The sequence below is a fragment of the Eretmochelys imbricata genome, chromosome 16, assembly GCF_965152235.1.
Source record: "Eretmochelys imbricata isolate rEreImb1 chromosome 16, rEreImb1.hap1, whole genome shotgun sequence".
NCBI classification, from domain to species: domain Eukaryota; kingdom Metazoa; phylum Chordata; order Testudines; family Cheloniidae; genus Eretmochelys; species Eretmochelys imbricata.
In genome coordinates this window covers 17,884,628-17,907,639 of record NC_135587.1, presented here as the reverse complement: position 1 = coordinate 17,907,639, position 23,012 = coordinate 17,884,628, and the positions used below count along the sequence as shown (strand labels likewise).

At 40.8% G+C, this 23,012-nt stretch overlaps 1 protein-coding gene across 1 annotated transcript; it reads right to left on the bottom strand.

Annotated features, from left to right (window-relative positions):
* Window positions 1-2,100: 2,100 nt before the first annotated feature.
* On the bottom strand, window positions 2,101-22,093 carry GTF3C4 (general transcription factor IIIC subunit 4). The gene is made up of 5 exons (XM_077836167.1): window positions 21,755-22,093; window positions 15,121-16,944; window positions 13,173-13,303; window positions 11,924-12,012; window positions 2,101-10,612 (listed from the first exon to the last, which is right to left on the bottom strand). Exons 1-5 carry the CDS (start codon window positions 22,091-22,093, stop codon window positions 10,548-10,550), a joined length of 2,448 nt encoding a protein of 815 aa, XP_077692293.1. The 3' UTR covers window positions 2,101-10,547.
* Between the last annotated feature and the right edge of the window lie 919 nt (window positions 22,094-23,012).

Here is a 23,012-nt window from a genome sequence, read left to right as displayed (position 1 = left end):
ATCCTAACTGTGTGATCATCCTCTGAGGAGGTAGCAACACCACAGAATGTGTTTGCTGTAGAGCAACTAGGTGGGTCATGAAGAAGCCCCTACCCAAGAGCATGGATCTAACATGCACAAGCAGCATTTGCCAGTACAAGTTCTCTCTCACATAAGGCCTTGCACCTGAGTGAGCCGATCAGCTCAACCAGCATGGACCCCTGTGGCTAAGCAATGACCACACACTTGCACTGTGGTGAAACCAATACAGCAATTTTACTTCTATTCCTTTCCTACTCCAATGGGGCCCCAGACCCAGAGCATGTACTCGAAGGACTGGTGATAGTGAATGAAAAGATCTTACAGGCGTACCTTTTCATAGAGCAAATTCTATGCATAATAAAACCTAAATCCCTGCTTTAACTTTAAAAAAAATAAATTTATATATATCCCCCCATGCAACCTATAAAGCTGCTAACAAAACCTACATAACCATCACATCTGTATATTTGGAAGTGGATCACACATTTCATTTATATTTACTACTTTTAGAGTTGTTAGTTCTTTATCAGTTTTAACTTACAAACCTGCTGCCTACTCTTCCCCCCTCCCCCCGCAGCCCTATTGGACCAAATATGGATGTATACCTTTCAGCAGTGTGTCTTACCAACAGGAGAATAAATATAAATCAAAGAGCACATGAGTATGTTTCACACACACGACTTGTCAACCTCAAAGCAGGTATTTACTGAGTTAGGAACAGGAAAGAGGTCCAAAATTGAAGGTGGCAACATGAAGGCCTGTTTTCTTGTTGACATTCGAACTATCTGTATATTTTTCAATTATTGTCAAGATGACAGAATACAAAATCAAGTCATTGTTAACAAATGGAAGAGAGGCAAGCTTCGTAGTACATTCTCTCCCCCCACCTTCCCTGATTCCACTGTGCTGCCTTGAGAACATTTAAACCCTTATTTCTCTGTACATAAACTAAGATATTGAGCTTGGTCCTTGAAAATAGCAGAGAACCCCCTTCTCTGCAAAGGCAGAAAGAGCTGGTGGAGGGCATTTCAAAGGGAGAGCAGCACCCTGGCCCTGTTCAAAGCACAGAATCAAAACTATTCCTGTCAGTCGGTATTAGATGTATTCACTAGGGTCCCAAATTCAAATCAATCAGCTCTGAGTCCCGATATTGGAAGGTACTCAGGATCTTCAATTCTCGGACTTCTGTGGAACTGAGGGTGTTCAATACTTTCCAAGATCAAGCTGTAGAATATTAGTTGGGGAGCTGATAGTACTGAATATTTTAGGCTACCAAAGGCCAATAGCCTCCTGAAGCAAGTAGCATGGGAGATACCTGAACACCTTGCGTTCTTAAAGTGTTCTCTTCAATGTCTTATCCTCCCCACATACAATGACTGTTTGATTTAGCCAAAATGGTCAGCCTTAACTCTGAATGTTCATGGGAAGTTAAGTGCACTGAAAAACATTATACAGGGTTTAGGGGCTGACTTTTTAGAAAGGGTGAAAAAAAACTCCCCAGTTTCTATACTGAGCTAGCACCCTGAAGGATTACAATGTGGTGGATTTTAAAAAATCCTTATTGTTTTTTCCTCACTCTGGTCAATCAGTTGCGAAGGACCACTTGAATTATTGATGCAAGGCTTATCTTTTCAACCTGCAGAATTGGCATCAGGCTGCCATATTGAAATATTTGTTTAGAAAACAATCAGGAAACCTGATGAATTAGATACATTAACTGCACAAATTCCTTCCACAATACCAGGAGTGGCCAGCCAGACTCATTGGCCAATACTTCAGCCTTCCCATGTCCTATAGAACATGTGAAGAGCCTTTCAAGTTTAATAATTGAGCTTTTGAAATGTGCTTTGATTTTACAAACCATAGGGGTCTATTCCCCATCCTGCATAGCTCCAATTTATGCAGGTAGAAGCTGTGGCTGTATCAAGAGGAGATCTCAGCCCACCTTATATTTCTACACCATGAAGCCATTCTGAAGAGCTGTATTCTTTAAACCACCAGCCCCCTACTTCCCCCTCAAATCTTGGGAACCCATGTTTCTCCCCTAAAGCCATCCCCTTATAATGCACACAATACAAGAACTAGGCTGTTTGTTTATTTGAAATAAAAAAGAGGGGTGGGATTACAATGCTACTGTCGCAGTATACAAAACACATCATTCAAGTTTGCTTCACATTTACAAAAAGTGCCATATACACAGCATCAGTATTCACAGCAACTTTGTCAGACCCTCTTATGAGCTGAATTTGAAATACAAGGGAAATCCAGGAACTGAAGAGATTAACACATATCCTTCCATTCAGCCTGGTAACTGAGTGGCCTGCCAGCTAAACTGTTCCCACCCCAGAATGCATTTAAGTGGCCTTTAGGCCTGAAAAGATCAATGAATAAATTAACTTCCAGCTCCATCATTAGGTCAAAAATGTGTCAAAACTTGAGAACTCCTCTTTGAACACTTCCATTGCCCTCAACTTTCCCTTTGCAGGACCAGTTAACTGCAGTAGTATTAAATAAAGAAAATACCACAGGACTGAACATGGCACCATCTGTAAGGGAAACAGCAGTGTGTTAGATCCTCTATGAAGAGGAAACTCCACTGCCATCATCTACCTTCTGGCTTATCCCACTGAAGTCTAGGATAGCATAGGGAAAACCTTCACTTCTAGCCCTGACCTGCACTGTAGTTAGCACTAGTAAGTAACCCAGGTACCACCCAAGAGGTGGCTGCATTCAGCAGTGAAAGCAACACCGGCTGCGTACGCGGTCAGATGCCACATCAAGGGCAGTAAATAGATCACACATACAAAATCTAAAGTGGCAGGGGCTCCGGATCTTTTGAATTAAGAATATAAGCTTTAGTTTTTAACACTAAGTAAAAATGGTGAAAAGCCCCATGTCCCACTCGTAAAAATGATGTACAACCTGATGCTGAGGGTCTGGGAACATTTCCAGTGTAAAAATATTCACACATACTTTGTACAATGTAACACCAAACGTAGAGTTTAGGATTAGGATAGGTGTTAATTTCAATTAAAACATTTACACATAGCCCTGCTTCACTACAGTTTAATGCAGACAATAGATCACTGTACATAGTTCTGGGTATACATTAGTTTGTGATACATGAAAGGAACTAGCCAGGCTTGAGGTTTACACAGCCTAAATTCCAGATGCATTCTGTATTAGAGCAGGGAATTTAGCTGAAACTTACTGGAAAATGCCAATTCCTGAAAACTGAAATGTTGTGGAGACATACCTGTTTTGATCAAACTTTCATTAGGTCTGATTCAGGCAGAGCAGGGACTTGAATCTGGCTCTTCCATAGCCCAACCATTAGGGTATTGCTTGTTCGGTAGTGTCTCTGTTTGACTAGAAATGCTATACCTGACGAACAAGTTTTATCAAAATCAGGAGAGGGGTCTGCTGCCTGAATTCAAGCCAGGGTTTGACCCTGTCTCTTCCCCATCCCAGTAGTGTACCCTAGCCACTGGGCTATAGAGTCAGTTTTTCTGGCCCAGTGAATAATTAGTCATATGAAGTGGAACCGCTTCATCAGGAGGTTGTGGGAGAGAGACACTCTACACCTTAGTGATGAGGGCACCCACCTGAGATGTGGGAGGCCCAGGATCTAGGCCCTTCTCAATCTGGGTCTCCCACATCCCAGGTGAGTGCACTGGACCATTGGCTACACAGGGGTGTGCGTCTCATTTTCCGTGAAAAGCTTCGCAAAAGCTAGATTTCATTCCCACAAGAACAAAAATTCCAAACCCTCCATTTTTCACAACATGGAAACCTTGTTTTTTTGTCAGCCCTACTCTGCATTTCAACTGGACTCTAGCATCCTTAAGGGAACTTTAGATTCCTAGACTACACAAAGCTGATGAAGTCCCTAGCTCCACATATAAGCTCTGCTTGTTTATGTAAAATCAGGGCAACTTTATCAGTTAAAAATGTACCAGTGTAAATCTACCAATGCAAGCTAAACCATTGGTTTGCATCAGTTCAGCTGCATCAGTTTCAAACTGATTCAATTAAAAACTGGTCCAATTTGTGTGTTTTGACCAGGCCTGAAAAGGAGGCTTCCAGAGATACTTTAGACTGGAAATTTTAAAGGGTAGAAAAGAAATCCAATAGCTACTCAGACAATTTCATTTTTATTAACCAAGTACCTACAACTTTAAATCTGTTTTACTTCTAAATTATTATTTAGGTCTTACCTCTAAATCTGACTTTGAGGGTTAAAAGGATGAGTACGTTATTCCCATTCCCAGCTGCAAAAAGATAATACAAACCAGATTTAGTGCTTGAATCTAGCAAGGTTTGCATGTTTACTACCCTCCAGGAAATATATGACCTTTTAAAGCAGAAGGTGGCTACCAGAATGAATGGACAATTGAAACTCATAATGAAGACAGTGAAGGCTGGTAGGTAAAACAAACTAGCAGCTGTTTCTTGATTCATTACAGCAAGCACAGGCATATGGCGTTGTTCCACTGAAACGCCTGGCTGCTGCATTCAAAAAAGGACACAGGATAGTGTGGTTAGGAGTGCCCTGCTCTCTAAGAAGCTGACCAACATACAATTATGAGACCTGGGGGTTTGTTTTAGTAGACTTGCTTTTCGCTGTTTTTTCTGTGCCTCTACGAGATGCAGGATTGAAGTATTTGAGCCTAAAAATCCTACATTTTGACATAAGAGCAGTAGTTTGGGTAGTGCCGGTCTCCCACCCAAAAGGATAAGGAACCCCCTTATGGAGAGAGAAGGTAGTTCACCTTCCCTGACCTTTCTGCAGAGGCTACACACAAGGGTGTCAACTGAGGATATTTGTGATTCCATCTATAAGGAATTCTACTGTTTCACAAACTGCAGAACAGCAGACAGATGGACTGTGTGTTTAGGATGCTACTAATCTCTTGCACTAACTAGTCCTCAATTTTATTTTGGGCATAAGGACAGCACAAAAGAGATCTGAAATTTGTAGAGGTATATAAATACAGACATCAACTAGGACTATCAAAATTCACATTTAACTCTTCTCTCAAGAAATCCTTAGCAGTAATGACAAAATAAATGGGTATCAACACACTGAGTGTAAAGTCACTATATGATACATGAGCCACAAGGGAAATTCACATAATATGCTGAGAAACATTTATTGGGTTTGTTAGAAATCCATGAACAAGCACTAACATAGTCTTGCAGGAAAAACCAGTGATGTACAGCAGAACTAGCAGCCTGGAAGGGGGCATTTAAAAACAGGCTCTTTCTAGACTATTTTTTATTTATATTCAATTACTTTTAAATGTAAGGAAACAATGGAGAGAAGAATTAATACTCAACCACTGGATGGGGCTGGTATAAAAATAAGTGCTTTCCATTGCTACTGATCCTGACATCCAAGGAATGATTGGAGCACTGGAGCCAGTCACTGCCACTCCAGCTTTCCACCACAACATGAGTGATGGTGCTTTGACAGCTATAAGAAAAGAGGTTTATGCACCAAATTATCACAAATCCGGACAGTCAGTGCCTTTCCAGAGCCCGTTTGTGAATCCATCATAGCAGTTTGGATTTCTTAGCTAGCACCAACAGAAGAGGATTTAGCCGCTCTGTAAGCTCCCATTAGTCTTACCACAATAAGAATATATTGTTCAGTATTTAATTACCCGTTTACACAGTTTTAATCCAATTAACCCAGTGTACTGTCTATTATGTATTAAACTCACAGTACACCATGAATAGCCTCAAACTACAGGCAAGGCAAGGCTTGGGGAAAACAGTTACACTAGTAACTACTAGCTTCTTCAGCAGTTCCAATAATTTCCAACAGTGAGAACACCCCAGTATCCTGGCATACACACCAGTGAGGTAGGAATTGCTTGAGGTCAGGATGGAAGATTGATGTCCGTATGAATCTTAGTAGTTAGAGGCATAAGAAGCTATTCCTTATCAAGGATCATGACAGATTAACTTGAGGCAGAGAGTAGGTGATAGATAGATATCTATATACAGAGATCTATCTCAATATATATCTCCCCTAATCAATCCCCAAACACAACAGCAAACAACTTAAGTCTGTCTGTGCATCACCTTCTGTACTGTATTTTAAGTGCAATGCAGTGACTCCAGCTTATAGTATCTCGGCTGGTCCTGAAATATTATTTAGTCAGTTTTAGATGATGGCAAGTTACATTTGAAATGGGCCTCTCAATTATAAGTCAGATTTGGGAGCTCCAAGTTTAGTGTCTTTATAACAAAAAGCTGGGAGAGAGTCTACTAGAACCTTCAAGCATCCACTTTCATTGCAAAGGCAGGTCCTCGCTTCAGCATTAGAGGTACAAATTTCAAAAGAACCTCAGTCCATTAACTTTCAAAGGGGCTTAGGTGCTTTTACAAATGTTAGCTTAGGACACCAAGTTTCTCACACAACAAAAATTGGGTGCCAATACCAGACTTTACCTTTAAGGCAGTGATTTTCAACCAGTAGTCTGTGGACATCTGGGGGGCCACAACTATGTCAAAGATTTCCAAAGGGGTCCACACCTCCACTGAAAATTTTTTAGGGGCCAGGAAATGAAAAATGGTTGAAAACCACTGCTTTAAGAAACCACAGATTGGTTTAAAAAACTGAAATCCCAAAGATAAAGCAGTACAAGAATCTGTGTTTTGTAGAGTAGAAATACCATCCTCAGACACAATTCTGCCATTGTGCAAGAGAACAAGGTGAGGGGATCTCTGCAAACACCACCTTTCCCCTCCCCGCCCCCTCCTCCCCACAGCTTGTATAGCATTTTTCCCCAGGAAGGACCAATCTAGCCTTATGAATCTACCACACTCATAACCATGGTATCTGGGTGCTAGTCCCATGGAGTTTCTTCTACATTTCATTCAACTGTTAGTTAAAAAGGATGGTGGCTGAGTACTGATCACTTCAGCCATGTTTCAGTCAGACTACCATGATTTCATACTCCAACACATTTGCTCTGCTGCATACACATGCTTTAATCACAGAATGGTTCCAGAGGAATCCACTAAGACAACATGTGCCACAGCAAAGTTACACAGCCAGGTGTGCAAGCCCCACACTGCTGATTGTATTTGCTACATGTCAGCACAATCACAGTATGGAGCGGAGAGATACATATGGCCTCTCCCCAGCTGCTTGCTCTCATCTTGCAGACTCCCAGGAAGGGCTCCTCAGACTATAGTTGAGACAATGACTGTTCCATTCCCCTGTGTCTCGTTTTGGAATTGTGTAGTGCTCCCATGAGCTGCTGGGGACAATGCCAAGCACCCTCTCAGAGGAGAGCAGTTCTTGTGCAAGACTGTTCCCTATTGAACTGGTACTCCGTCCAGTCTACTGTTAAATGTTCCAGGGAGAGAGACTATTCCACAATAATGTATTTAGGAAGAGCAATGCTTAGGGTGTTGATGTAGGTTCTGCAGGTTGTTTCAATGCTCTAGAGAAACAGGACTAAACCTATTCCTAGAATGACAAGTGATGGGCACTACTCAACAGCTACAAGTTATTTCACTAGAGGGAAGTTCTGAGAAGGTAGGTGAGGGAGGGAGGGAAAAAAAATCCAGTGGGACACTACTGGTCTGAAACTTGCTATTTTATTCAGCTCTTAACTAATTGCCAAAAAAAATGACATGGCTTTAAAACCCACAGTACCTCTTGACCCAGAGCAATAAGAAACAAAAGCTGTTTCCATAAGGAAATCTGAGACTCTCAGCTATCCAGTGGCATATAAACTTGCAGGTTGTGGGAAGACTTTAAAATCTCATCATCTCAACTGCCACCATGTACAACCACCAAATTAATCTAATTTGAGTGTCCACTACCTTGAAAATTTCTGAAGCTAAACACCAATGCTGAAAGCAGCTTGGACTCTTACCTTCCAAGTATATAAAGCATTAGGTTCTAGCTAGGGCAGTTTGAGAGAACAGCTGCTAAAATTATACCATAATTAAAGCAAGTCAGTAATCAGAATAATGAGTTTAGGTCTAATACCTTCTGGTCTGCCAGACCTAGAAATACTTCAGTGGACCAGTAGATTTTACAACCACTAAGCCTGAAACAGAGATTAAAAAACCCAATTTATCAGAAAAATTAGATTTCATTTATATAATTTTTTTTAAAAGCTCCTCTAACCCTCCCCATGATTAGAATTATTTCAGAAGGGCAACAGAATATTCGACTAGGACCAGTTGATTAGCACTGTTTTTTACAAGAGCCTATAAAGCTTTACTTCGCAAGGCCATTACCCACCACCAATCCTAGACTATCACAGCATTCAGATTGGATTAAAAATGATGCACTTGTTTCCCCAGGGAAGGGAGAGTTAGGTAGCATCTGAGAAGGGAAAGGAATCCTACCACAGGCACAACCTTGGTACTTGCCTCGAACTGTGCATACAACAGATGTCAGTTCAACTCTGAGCATTCCAACTGACAATGGTTTTCCATTGCTTGCTTTGCTAGCTGACACTGGGAGCTACAAACTCTCTTTGCAAATATACCACTAAGTTTATTTCAATTTGTAATGCACACCAATAAAAAACTAAACATTTCTTTAATACAAGTATGGTATCACTCCCAGGGATATTTACAGACAAGGCTATGGTTATTTTACAAATGAACCTATCTGTGCTTATGGTTTTCTAATCTTCTGAATTATTAGAATTGTCTATTGTAGGAGCACTATCATGCTCAACACATGAAACATTGAAATGTAAAGGCAGCTGGCTTGTTTGAATATGAATTGAGATGTGACTGCTCCTAGTAAGGGTAAAGGAACAATAAGAAAATGTGCATAGTCATTAAGTCAAGAAAACTTAAGCATCAATCCACACATGCATTTGTTGAATACTGTCTGGATAATTCCTTGCTGCTCTCAAATACATAATACAGTATTTGTGCTCTGTAACAGAGTCCACATAAAATGTTAATGCATAACAAGCTGGTGCGCCATAGATTCACACTCTTGCTTCCCACACAATAAGAAGCCTGGAGAAGTGAATTTTACACATCATGCATTCCACAAACAAAACAACTAAAAATCTTTTTTTTCCAGGGAGCATCTAGTGGACTGGCATTTTTAAGTAGAAACAAAGAATTTTGGATGGCCTGAGAAAATGGTTCTTAACCAGACAAGATGGATTCTAATGACAGAAACTCGTTTTGGAATTATTATTCCTCTGGCACTTTGTAGAAAGTTGAAAAGGAAATGTCCCCCACATAAGTTGGGTCCCAAAGGCAGAAAGGACAATTATCCAGTGGGACAGTCAAAGAAAACACTGTTTCAGTGACAGTGACAAACAGGGGTTCCACCAGGATAATTCACACACGTTTCTGAATGCCTGATATAATCACCTTTTATTTTATAACTAACTCAGAACAGCTTCACCAAACTCTGAAAGTTTTGGTTAGATATTTCCCATCTAATTTAATACTTCTCTTTTATACTCTATTTACTATAAAAAGCCAGTTTAAGAAAACCAAATGACAACCAGAAATGACTGGTTTTGGGTCAAGTTATTGCAATGCTTTTGAAGAGAATCCCACTGCCTGACTGGAGGGAAGGAAAAGTGGTGATTACTGGGTTATATAGGAGGGGAGCATGGTACCTGTTGACAGTGTGTGAAATGAACTGAAGAGATCAGATGTTAGCACAAGTGTGGTAAATGGTTAAAACGTATTTCAGAAAAGGATAAGGAGATTTGATCACCAGATATTATACATTTTAGAGTTGGGTCTCTGACATGGAATATATAAATGCTAATATTGTTTACTTATAATCATTAGAATTTAAAAACTTCCTCTTGATCCATATTTGGCACAAGCTGCCGATTTTAGCTTTCTGACTGCAATTTTTCCCCCCAAACCCTGAGAAATAGCAGGAATTATTTTGCTAGTTATGGAGTGAAACATCTAATGCAGTGGCTGACTTCTCTCAAGTGGCTAAAATTGACATGCAGGTCACTTAAGAAATATATTAGAATCACACATTATTTCTGATAGTTTAATATTCTGTGGTACAGTGAGTGCCAGTACTCATTAAGCAAACAAACAGGAGCACTGGAGACTGAAGCCCTCTTCCCACTAAGACTGTTCAAGAAGTGCCTCCTGCATTCTACCTGCTGGGATGCTCTCATCCTTGAGAAAAGCATCCAGTTTTCACCAGAGATGGTATTCAGGCTGCATGCTTCTCAGATTTCTGATCTTTCAATAAAAGGAAATTTATCCAATCAAATGCTGATGCTTTAACAGGGTCCATGGTTGCCTCAAAATTGCTCCATAAATCCCTTGTGCTAGGTATTCAGAGGATGCTCTCATTTCTGGAGTATGAAATGGGTCATTACACTACTGAGCTTCTTGAACGTCAAGTGCTCTATTTACAGGGTTAGGAACAGTGTCTTCTGCCTTCAGTAAAATGTATATACTCCTGCACCTTCTGCCTCTTTCCAGACTGAATGGAGTCTTATGCAGTAGAGAAAAGGTCTTCAAGCTTCCCACAGCTTTCTCTAGAACACAGGAGAATCACAGAAAGTACAAGGTCCTTGCAATAACCTCTTGATCCATTCAGGATCTGCAAATAGGAAAACAAGTGGTTTAAAGCCCAAGTTACACAGAAGAAAGATCACAATGATGGATGAATATTTTGCTTCACATCCTTTAACTGGACCAAACTTCTTCTACAAAAGTCTCTGAAATGATTTTTTGAGATGTACATCTGACAAGACTCACTGAAGATTTAGGATGAACCCAACTCCTCATATTAATTAATTTAAATGCCATTTGTCTCTTTCTGCTGAAAGTTAAGGCTGAAGCTGTCCACACCACCCTATAGCTTGCCTAGGTATTGCAGCTTGTCTTTACACACAAACAAGTCTGCCATGCACAGACAAAATGGGTAGAGTTTAAGGACAATTTTCTGCTATAACTTAGTGATCTTGTTTTTGTGAGTTGAAATTAGATCTTTGAATTACTGCAGTAATTCAGTCTCCCATATGTAAAATGAAGCCAGCAACGCTTTCTCCAGCATTTTAGATCCATTTGTAGCTGATCTGGTATCGATGAGAATTAGACCTCACAAGTTCTAGGAAGGGAACACACATGCCTGTAGAATAAAACTTCCTTTGAGATCGCATCAGTTCTGCAGAAAAGTGCTTTGGAAAACCAGATAAGTTCATATCCTCCCTGAAGAACAGCATTACAAAAATACCTTAACGAACTGAGGTTTAATATTTTGCCATCAGACACAGTAGATACATTTTTAAATGTTAAAACTTGGACATATAGAAACACTGATTTCAAAGAACTATAAGGCATCAGCTGCAATTCAAAACAAGTTACTACAGAATTTCTGTCTTCTCAGATATAGGAAAAGCATGGAAGTTCAGAATCAAAAGACCTGCTCCTTCAATTTGATTACATTGTCTAAACAAGCTGTATTGATCACATTTCAGAGCCTAAGCCTGCAAGATGCCAAGATCCTTCTAAGCTTGTGCTGAGAAAACTCACCTTTCATTGAAATCAGTGGTGCTCAGCATTTTGTAGGATTGGGCTTGCAATTTGTACATGTAAAGAAATCTAAACAAATTAGTATTAATCTATCTGTTGTAACACTCCAGCACAGACTGCGTATGTACTTGGCTCATATTAAAATGCAATACATATTTACACATGATTTTCTCTAATTATTATATTCTAATTAGGGCTTTACAACTGTGACACAGACTACAGTCAAACATCATGAAGAGTAGAATGTTACTACTCCATTTGATAGCTGCCTGAAATAACAGTTAGTCATTGAGCCGGATCCATGTCACTATACAGATGACAAAACACTCGGTGAGAAAATGCAATCTTGCCCTTTCAAGCCACGGAAGCAGCTCACCTTCTGGGGTTGGATGCCGTGCAATGCTGTCATGAAGCAGACACCTTCTGTATACCAAACTCTGGCAGGACTGGTAGGTTAAAAAGCACCTGAAAGGTGGCAAATTGCATCATCAAACAGAAGTTTCTAATTGTATGCTTTATGACAGAGGGATAAATTCTGTTCTCAGCTAACAGCTGTGCTTCTGTCAGGCTGTGTAAGAGCAGCATTTACCCCAATATCACTGATTACATCATATCAAAACCTTTAAAAAATATGAGTTAGCATTAACATTTCACATCTAACTTAATTAGCCAAATTACGTAGGCTGGCATGAACTAATTAAGATTGCCTTGTAATAATATACATGTACAAGAGGTCAGAGGGCAACATATCAAGGATCAGGGAGGGAAGTATTTCCACTATTGGCTTTACAATTTTAAGCAAAATACACCTGAAGAGACGAAGATTTTGAGAGCTATTTTAATGGACAGTCATTGAACAGCAATCACCATGATTTAAAGATGCATGCAGGTTTTATGTACTATCTTAAGGGCTCACAACACTTAGAAAGGTCAAGGGACTCTTCAAGACAGTGGATTCTGTTATCAGAATAATGAATTCACACCAAAGGCTGTGGCCAAACCTCTACTGACAACCACCATTAAGTATCCAATTTCTTGGTCTTCAGTGTTAAAAGCTTTGTGAGGATTCTGCACTCTGGTCATTCTGAAATGATGTTAAAGTAACTCTGGGCATGCAAATTGACTGGTTTCATTAAGACCCAATCAACTGCCAGATTTGTTTTTGGCAACCAAGTAATTTGAGATAAGAAGCATAAATAGCCAGAAATGCACAAAATATATTTCCATAGGGACTTTTTCCTCTTCTACCCTCCCATCCAAAAAGCTATAAGCCATTTGATTTTCTTTGGGGGTGGGGAAAGGAGGAGAAGAGAAACAAAGGGTGAATTAGGAGCACTGAAGCATTAGTTTTGAAAATAAAACAATATTCAAAAGAATATAAATAAGGTCAAATCTAGGCCTACCTCCCTCCCTCTACAATATCCCTTAGTTCTTTCTCACTCTTACGAAGAGAGTACCAGACACCTTGTCTGCTTCCTCTCTTTTCTTTGCAGAGCATGGACAACATGCTCCATGCCATTAACTCATTTACAATATGAGAATATATTTTACATTAGCTACTGAAATGCCTTCCACTCATCCAAAACAGAGAAGAGAATCAAAGCAAAAGCTCCTTAAACGCTTACCTGAGCCAAATGTGGCCATTGGAGCAGACCGCCTGTTTGCGATCTGTGAATGGCAGGATCTCTTTACACAAGCTGCAGTGCTCCGGGAAAGTCTGTTTGTTCATTTTCTTTAAGATATGTCCAATCAGCACCTGGGAACACACAGCAGTCAGCAGTGTTTACAGGAAAAGACTGCCTGTTGAAAGGTGGAGAATCTCCCAGGATGGCATGATTTCAGAAGAAAATACAAGATGCAAAAATCCAGTGCACTCAACTGAATTCAAATGAAAGAAAAGGCAACTCAAATACATAGTGCTGTAGTAGAGATGGATTGATTCACATGCTATTCATGCAATCAGATGGATTTAATTGCCTAACCCCACATATCACTGAAAGGGATACAAAATTTGTTTTAAAATAACCAGGATTTTTGGTACTTAAATGCTAATGGTGACTGGAAAAAAAAGCAACTTGGACTTGAGACCCACACATTACACCACGTTACAGAACATCAAAGGCAAGACACAATTTTTTTTAAATAAGTCTCATGGCTGTGACAATGGAGGAGTTTAAAGTCCTGTTAATTATTTATGAATCTGATGCCGTTGTTTTAGCAATCACTATCAAACACAATACATATAGCTGTTCCACTGAAAGCCTAAGTATTAGGTCAAATTTATTACCATACTTGTCATTTATAATTTACCTTTGACATTTCAACGGATACAAGCCATATCCCTAAATTATGCTGAAGAAATATTTTAGGCAGGTACAACAGTCATGACTGACAGAGGTTCATAACAGAATTTGAGTGGTTTTTTTATATATATAGCCTAGAAATCTACACTGCAACGAAACAGCCCCAGAGCCCAAGCATGGCAAGCCTGAGTCAGCTGACATGGGCCAGCCGACGGTTGTCTAATTGCAGTGTGTGCTCTAAGTCTGAACATCTGGTGGCAGACCATTCTCAGTAGAGGGTCTCTTGCTTCTCTTCTTTGTCTGATACAGCACACGTTTGCTAACTTCATTACCCACCACAAGGAACATAGTTCAGAAAAAAGCATGAGTGAACAGAGTTTGCTGTGATGAGTATTTTTGTTTTCAGGATTGGTGATGTATTGGATGCTGCTCTTGTATTTAAGTTTTACTGCAGAAGGGAGAATTGTAAACCAGGGGCATGTTCTTGACAGTGCTTGGATGCAACATCCTATTCAGTTACGTTTATTTTAATATTTTTAGAATATAAATGTACCTAGAGGTTCAGGCAATAATACATGTTTTATAAATCAAATTTTAAATTATGTCTTTAAGATACTTCAAGTCAATTGATTGGTTTTCCATTTACATAATTTTTTGAAACACTGACTTTTACAATTTTTTTTTGTCATTTTAAAAAAAAATCTCAAACCTGATGCTTTCCTTGATTTCATAACAGCACTACTAAAGGAAGTGTGTTTAAAATAAGCCAAATTTATCATTTAAAATGAACAGTGACAATGTTTTACATAAAATATTTGTATTCAAGAATTAAAAATTTGAAGATGTAATAACTGATTTTGGGGGAAAAAGGCCGCCTCCATTTTAGTGTAAATAGATGAAGTGATAGATAATCCTAATCCACAGGGGAAAAAAACAAGGATGCCCCCTTCTACCACCACATTCTTTCAGATCACTTAAATTATTGTGAAAGTGATTACAGGTCTGTCGTCCTCCCCAATTTACCCATCCCAGCAGAAATGTATACACAGGTTTGTTCTTTACTATGCCTGACCCAAATTCTAAGGTGTGTATTCAGATTTCCCACATCCAGCACCACCCACCATCCTCAGTTGGAGAGGCAGGCAACTAATCTCCAAAACAGATACAAGCAACCGTCCACCTTCTGCCCCCAAGGGAGTAAAGCTGAGAATGAAGAAAACCAGGAAATTTTGTAGCATGGAATCCCAAAAAAATATACATGTGCACTTACTCGTGCTGTTCTGTCATCATAGCCTTCATCAGACATTAAGAAGTCACAGACTCCTCTGGTAGGAATGCTGGTGTTCTCTGTAATCCATGTATGCAAGTAGACTTCTCCCAACACTCGCTTCATGTGTTCCCGTGTCAAGTGCATTTCTACTGCTTCAATTCGTGCCTGTATTTCAAGGAGCTTCTCTTCCATTGGCTCATGTCCTCCTATGTCACTTGAGTGGACAAGAGTGTCATCTGCTGGATCATCTGGGTCTCTTCCTTTGCTCACTTCACACAAACTCTGCTTGCTGGCCTGTTTTGAAGTTCCCTCTTCTTGATGATCATCCTCAGTACTCCCCATCCCAGGGGAATCCGATATTAATACTTTTGTGTCCTCATGTGAAGGCCTCCACATGACCTCAGACGGAGTTTTCTGCATTGACTGGTACAAAATTCTCAAGAGGAATAGTTTAAAACGCCAAAAGTAAGTAGATCCACAGCTCTCAATCTTTTTATCCAAGGCTTCTTGTAAGAATTGAGGGATATGCTTATCCTTCAAAATCTTCCAGCGCACAAGGTCTGTCAGGTCCACTTGTCTGAAAAGATTTTGCACAGAAGACTCCAAGAGCTGAGCAGCTGCCTCCTCAAATGTTTTGAGAGTTACAAATTGAACTTGATAGTTTTTGTTTACAGGGTGAAGGCCGTTGGTCATACCCTCTGTTGTAATAACTGCTAGGTATGCGCCACATGGGCTTACAGCTATCCCATGAGTCCGCACAGAGCCAAACACTTCAGACAGCTTAATAAGCTGATGCTCAAACTTTAATGCAACATCTGTGAAGATGGGAATGAGTTGCCTTACCTTTCCGTCACTTGAGCATGTGTATACTGTGCCATTCTGTTTATCCGCAGTCATGGATACAATTGGTAAAGAGTGAAGCCCTGTCACATGGGAATTATGGACATTCAGACCTGCTTTGGATATCAAGAGAAGACACCAAAACACATAAGATCCTCTTGCAGCCACTACTAAGCTACAGCTACATTTCTGGTAAGGATGGTAGAGAGGAATACATTTGATACTGTGTACTGGCAACTGGTCCATTTCTTGCCATAAGACAACAGGTTGCCTGAGCGTGAAGTAGCCTTTAACTGCTTTTAAGTTGACAGGAAGGATTTTAACTGGTCCAAAAGCACTCCCTACAATGAGTCCACTCATCTTTCGGTTGTTGTGTTCGTATTCCCACCAAGACAAGACGCTAGGGGAATTTATTCCTGACTCTATGGTATTGCAAGAAGTGATGGATTCCTTACCCACAAAAGGAAGCTGAAATTGCCAAACGGCAATGTTTCCGTTTTCAAAGAGTACGGCTAGGAGTACACTGCCAACATCTCGGCATTCATTGTTGTGTTTCACCTGCTGGGTGGTGCAGATACCTGACCACTCCATACGGACTGGAGTCTGCATGCTATGCCGTCTCTGAAATTCTGCAAAGTCCCCTAGTTCTCCTCTGGGGGTCTCAACCTTCGAAAGTTTGTAACTGGTTTCATACAGACGCTCCCCATAAATCTCTGTCAGATCAACCAGCTGCACCCACTGTAGTCTGTTAAGATTAGCATGGATGGTTAATCTATTGTCCATAGTTAGAGCAGCTAGAAGGCATCTTCCATTAGCATCACAGCCCAGTGGAGACCAGCTGGAATATTTGAATCCTCGCATAGGTGGTAGTGACTTTCCTTCAGGGTTGAATACTCTATCTAGCATAAAGGTTTGACTAACAGTTGGATCCTTAGAGCTTGCAAACTTTTCCTTACATTCTGCAACCTCCTTTTTTGAACCAACCTGAAACAGAATAAGGACTATTAAAACACAATTTTACAAAAACATTTCCTAAAACAGTATTTTAGTTGTACTATAACAGAAATATCAATTTAATAATTCTATGTGCTGTGTCCAATACAGGAGAGAGGAAGGAGAGAAGGATTTTAGCTTCCATTAAAATCAATGGAAGACACGGCTGAAAGTATGGCCCCTATTCTGAGTAAATCTTAAGATGTGACCTTCAGCATTTGTGTCCAGTAGTTGAAAGGTACACACAACACTAAAGTGAAGCACTCCCTCACACTGGTGAAAAGAGGAAAACCCAATTGCAAATGTGTAATTTCTGCTACGCTAATCATGGCCTTTTACACTTCCAAAAACAAACAAACAACCTGAAAAGTAGCATGTAGTAATACACTCGGTTACTGTCATAAAAGTTTTTAAGTATCCTAGAATATCAGGGTTGGAAGGGACCAGGAGGTCATCTAGTCCAACCCCTGCTCAAAGCAGGACCAATTCCCAAATTTTGCCCCAGATCCCTAAATGGCCCTCTCAAGGATTGAATTGACAACCCTGGGTTTAGCAGGCCAATGCTCAAACCACTGAGCTATCCCTCTCCCCCTCCCCCAATCACCATGAGTATGGATGCAACAAATGCACAAATAGCTACTAGCTACTTCCTCAACCAACAATAGCCCCAAATTTTGAGTATTCCTGTGAGCTAGCATCTTCACACATTGTATATTTTATTAAAGAGACACACTAGAAAACTGAATCAAACCAATCAGTTTACGATCAAAAACTCCGCACACCACTCTGTGCAGGCTAGACAACTTATTAAAATATTGCTTCCATAAACTTTCCTACTATAACCTTCCCCTCAATGGTCTATTCTCTCTCTACAAATTACAATGAAGCCTCCAAACTCACTTAATCCTGTGCACCATCTAACCCTGTTTATGGGAAGGTCACACACACAATTCTTGATTACCTGCAAAAGTTTACAATGACTGTCACTTTTGGGTTTGGAAGGGTCATAGTCTTAGCCTACAGGGCATATTAACTTACGAATTATTGCCTCTCTCCTGAGTACTGAGCAGCGGTTACATATATATTAAGTATCAGATGAGTACAACCTAAAATGTTCTAGTATTGCAGAGAAGCAGGATTTGGGAGTCCTCATATGACATCAGAGCTGTTCCAGGCTGAAACAGGCCTGGTAAGGCTGTGCTTACACTTTTCTATCAAAATCTGAATTATGAAGCTGAAAGATGCAAGTAAAACTCTTACTTCAAAAATTTCCTCTTTATCCCCTCTCCCAATTTGCATGTATTTGGCTTTTAGTAAATTTAGAACTATGCTTTGAGGCCTCTTAAAAATTGCCAACTATAACTGCATTTTGTGATTGTAAATTTCTCCTTTCCATTTGCAACTCAGCTGAGAACATAAAAATATTGACAAGTTCCCAAAACTGAAGTCTTCTGTTTATCCACAGAACAGATAAAGCAAAGGTGCAAGCTTCTTCATACTGTTCTCTCAGTGTGTCTCAACTATGATCTGGAGAATCAATCCTAGGAACAGATGGAGAGTTCACTCTTCTTATCCCTTTTAACTCTTGTTTCTGTGGTGGAAGAGGCAACAGTGTGTTGTGAGCCAGGAACACCAGCCCATAAACTAAGACCACTTCAAATGAGATTACTGGTTATGTCTTTGTTACTAATATCCCTTCAGTAGATTTGAACTGGTTGAAATGCTCTGATATTTTGAGCCATCTAATTTAATATTTCTAAACTTACTGCTACTGGTAGCCATGTTGCTAAATGTGACACTGGCAGTGTGGAAGATCTTAGATCAGATCTGCTGCAATCTTATGAGTATTTCATATCTGTATCTCTCAGACATACTTAATCAGGATTGGGGTCCTTCTGTGCTAGGTTCTATATAAAACAGATACAGTCCCTGGCTAAGAGATCTTACAGTCTAAGAAACCTACATTAATAATAACTGAAGTTGCACCTGAGTTTACTCATTGTCAATCTGCAACAACGACAGAGTTTTACAACCCGTGCCTTTTCCATTTAAGTTTAATCCAATTAGTTACATGAGGGGTTTAAAAAGCCATTTAAGGGTTTGTTTACATTATGGAATTTTGCACCACTGAAGATGCACTGCATCAGTGTAACCTACCTCTGTTTGAAACTGCTGCAAATATTGGGGCAGTGCATCTTTACTGGGAGAGGTTTGCACTTGTGTAGCTAGACTGGTGCAAAAATCCATAATGTAGACAAGCCCTAAAATCAGCCAAAGATTTCAGGCTTAAATCTTTATATGCTAGCAGTCAGCAAAAACAGGTTCAATGGACTCTTCGGACATGCAGATATAAATACACTTAGGACACTCATACTAGTTTTTCAGTCAGCAAATAGCATACAACATAGGAAACTGCAACAAGACCAAACCGCAGTTTACACATCCACCCCAAACAAATCCCAAGGTAACATATCTGATATTAGTGTCCATATTAGATCTGACATTAGGCTCTTCTTAAAGTCTGGGAGAAGTACTAAGAATGTCACAGGTACAAGGTAGAATAGATTATTTAGCATAAGTAGTTAACACATCACCTTGAATGATCTCTTAAATTTAGGGTAAGTGACCCTTTAACACCTCTGCAGTCAAAGAACAAAAAAGGGTGGTTGGTGAGTCAAATTGCTGTAATAAGTCATAAATGCAGTGTATCTGTTCAGTGCATAACTTTAGTGTCTAGCAAAGTTTGAGTTTAAGCTCCCAGACTTGTCTTTTGAAAGTGCTGAGGACGAGGACTGAAAGGTCAGATGAGTGATCATTTTATAAAATGTGTATGCCCACAGGTGATGGGGCATTTGTGTGTGTTATTTTCCTATATGAGTTCATTTGAGAACATATGGATTGTCTGGTTTCACTCATATAGTTGCTATTGAGGTATTTAGTGCACTGGATGAAGTAAACACAGCTGCTACTCTGATCTGTTTGGTACAGTCTTCCCCACTGCACTTCTAAATGACAATGCATTTTGCTTAAATAATCAATACTCTTCTAGTTAAACAAATACTAGAGTAGAATGGAAGCTGATTTGCAGTCTCATACAAGACTGACAACAGCAAGAGTGTCAGTAAAACTTAGTCCTAATTAGAGTCTTTTTCAGATGCATGATAGTTGCACACTGAAACAATTTCACTTGGACATTCCTGGGATAAGCACAGGTGTAGTTTTAGTTTGTGCTTTAGTGCCTAGAACTTTTTTCAAGAGTTAGAAAGTCAAGTCGTTGCCTAGCCTACTTTATAAGAATACCTTAAAACTGAAAAAGTTTTGGGAAGTCTAATTTACTTGTAACTATTAATGCTTTTTTTACTTTCTGTATTTAGTTCCTCTTAGGAAAAGAAAACAGATGAGCAGTTTTACTTTCTGGTTTTCATGTACTAGGAATAATGCTTTAATCATGGTATAAACAAACTACAGGGAAATTTTAAAATCCAAAATAAAGTTTAACTTCTGAAAATTCTGTTTTAGTTTTCTTTTAAAGAAGAAGTGGCTCTGAAAATAAAGAACTAGGAAGGCTCAGGATATAACCAAGGTAAATGTTTTTATTTAAATAAATATTTACATTTAATGTACTATCCTGTATTACACCGTACAACAAGAACACACTGAAATGTGCCCTACACAAAATGAAAGTAGAAGAAAAAGGACAGGGGCACAGATAGCTCAGTGGTTTGAGCATTGGCCTGCTAAACCTGCAGTTGTGAGTTCAGCCCTTGAGAGGACCATTTAGGGATCTAGAGCAAAAGTTGGGGATTGGCCCTGCTTTGAGCAGGGGGTTGGACTAGATGACATCCTGAGGTCTCTTCCAACCCTGATATTCTATGACATTGAGTGCCCTTCCCAGACCTGAAGAAAAGCTCAGTGTAAGCTTGTATCTTTCACCAACAGAAATTGGTCCAATAAAATATATTACCTCACCCACCTTCTCTCTCTAGTATTGGCAAAGATGCAGTCAGTCTACTCTAGGAGCTGCTCCAAGAAGCAAACCGAAAGCAACAAGGTTTTTTAAAAAGTAACGTTTAGAATGAACATTCTCCATACTATTATTTTGCGTGGCACTGATTGTGAACCCGCTATACATAGATGGACTCAGCGAATATACAGGCAATACTTTGTACTGTCACATACAAACGGATACTGGTCCAGACAAAAACCTGTTCTTGCTGTTGTGTACAATGGGTATTTATGTGGTGTGTCAACACAGATCCTGCACTACTGCTGTACTCATGGACTAAGAAATTATCTCCTAAAGTTTATCCCAGGATAGAAAATTCGTTTTCCAGTAATTAATCCTTATCTGGATTAGCCTGGATCTGAGGAACAGCGGAGGTGGAGTCAGGGTGAGAGAAACTCCACTAGTAAACAAAGCCACATGTACCAACAAAACACAGGCCAACCTCTGGACAATAGCAGCATCTGTGGGAACGGGATTGGACCAAGAGCAGGGCAGCCTTAGGAGAGGGGGGTCACAGCGCTTTGAATAGTCAGTGGCGTGGCCAGGTCCAAGTGGTCTCGCCCTCAGCAGGCGGCTCCTGCCTCACGTTTGGGGGGACGGCTGGAAAAGGCGAAGGGCAGAGTCCCGAACTAGAGCGCAGGGACCGGGAGAAGACAAGGATGAGCGTGGGGAGGGAGCGGGGCTCAACCTGCAGACCCCGGTCGGGAGAGGGGCACAGTCTCTCCCCGGCCCAGGGGCGCTGGTCCATCCGCGGGGCAGGAGAGGAGGGTCCCCAGCCGCCCTCCGCCGCCTCACCTTGAGCAGGCAGCCCGCGGCGGGCGCGGGCACGGCCGTGCGGTGGATGACCAGCTCCTGCCCGCCGCTGTGAATGTCGCTGAGCTGCTCCAGCACGGCGATGCTCCGGGCCGTGCTCACCGACACCCGGTGGTCCTCGGACCAGGCCAGCGGCTCCAGCCCGCTCACGCCGTGCTGCAGCCGCACGGCCGGCTCCCGCCGCACGGCCGTCAGCCGAAACCCCGTGCTCGGCCCCGCCGACACCGCCTCCTCCGCCGGCGACTCGAGGCCCGTCGGTGGCTCTTCCCCACCTGAGGACAGCGCGGGACTCCCCCCACTTCCAGCTGCCGCCTCCGCCATCTTGCCGCCGCCTCACACAAGCCGCTCGCCGCGCATCGCGCATGCGCGGCGCGCGGCGAGACCGTGACCATAAAGGACCCATGCCCGGCTTGGGTTAGGGGTGGCCTACCCACTGCCTGACTAAAATCGCTTCCTTCCAGCCGTGGATGAGAGCAATAACTAGAGTGCGTGGAACCTTGAGTCATGACCATGGTGCAGGAGGAAGAGTGATATTATCCATAATGACAGGTTTCAGAGTAACATAATAGTGATCCATAATAGTGATCAGTAATGATGTTGCACGGGGGCTATAATTATAATAAACCACAACAATACTTATTAATATTGCATGTGAACTAAAATTATATTACCCTATTATATTGTCATAACAATCGTCCAAAAATGATGCAGGGAAGAATTTACAATAATGTCAACAAGTGTTATGACATGATGGCAGAGATTTAATGAATAATCATAGAATCCTAGGACTGGAAGGGACCGTGAGAGGTCATCTAGTCCAGTCCCCTGCAATAATAATACTGTGCAGCTGTATACTAAATAATATTACTATATTCTACACATTGCATTGACAGTAATTACTGTTATTAAATTGAAGATTTGACATTGTAACCTTCTCAAGGCAGGGTCTTTTTTGTTAGGTGTTTGTGTAGCACCCAGCACAGTGGAGTCGTGGTATATGAGTGGATCGCTTGGGTGCAATACCAATAAAATAAATAATAATAAAACGAAAACACTATGTTCTCACTGGACCCAAGTGAAATCCAAATTAAAAGGCTTTGCTGGGGAAACTATGCAGGATTTGTAACAGTTGGATCCTCAGCCCCTGGCAAGCTCACAGCCCTTACTGCAACCACTAAGTCTGACCTGCTGCTCATCCTCACCAAAGATACTTGGTGGCCTTACGCTGTATGCCAACCCA

What these genes read in the sequence shown, in the direction of transcription:
- GTF3C4 (XM_077836167.1), bottom strand. Translation starts at nt 22,093, where the DNA reads ATGGCGGAGGCGGCAGCTGGAAGTGGGGGGAGTCCCGCGCTGTCCTCA. An exon ending in CCGCGGGCTGCCTGCTCAAG is followed by an intron (nt 16,945 to 21,754) that starts GTGAGGCGGCGG and finishes ATTCTGTTTCAG; the next exon opens with GTTGGTTCAAAAAAGGAGGT. An exon ending in ACGGCATCCAACCCCAGAAG is followed by an intron (nt 10,613 to 11,923) that starts GTGAGCTGCTTC and finishes TCCTATTTGCAG; the next exon opens with ATCCTGAATGGATCAAGAGG.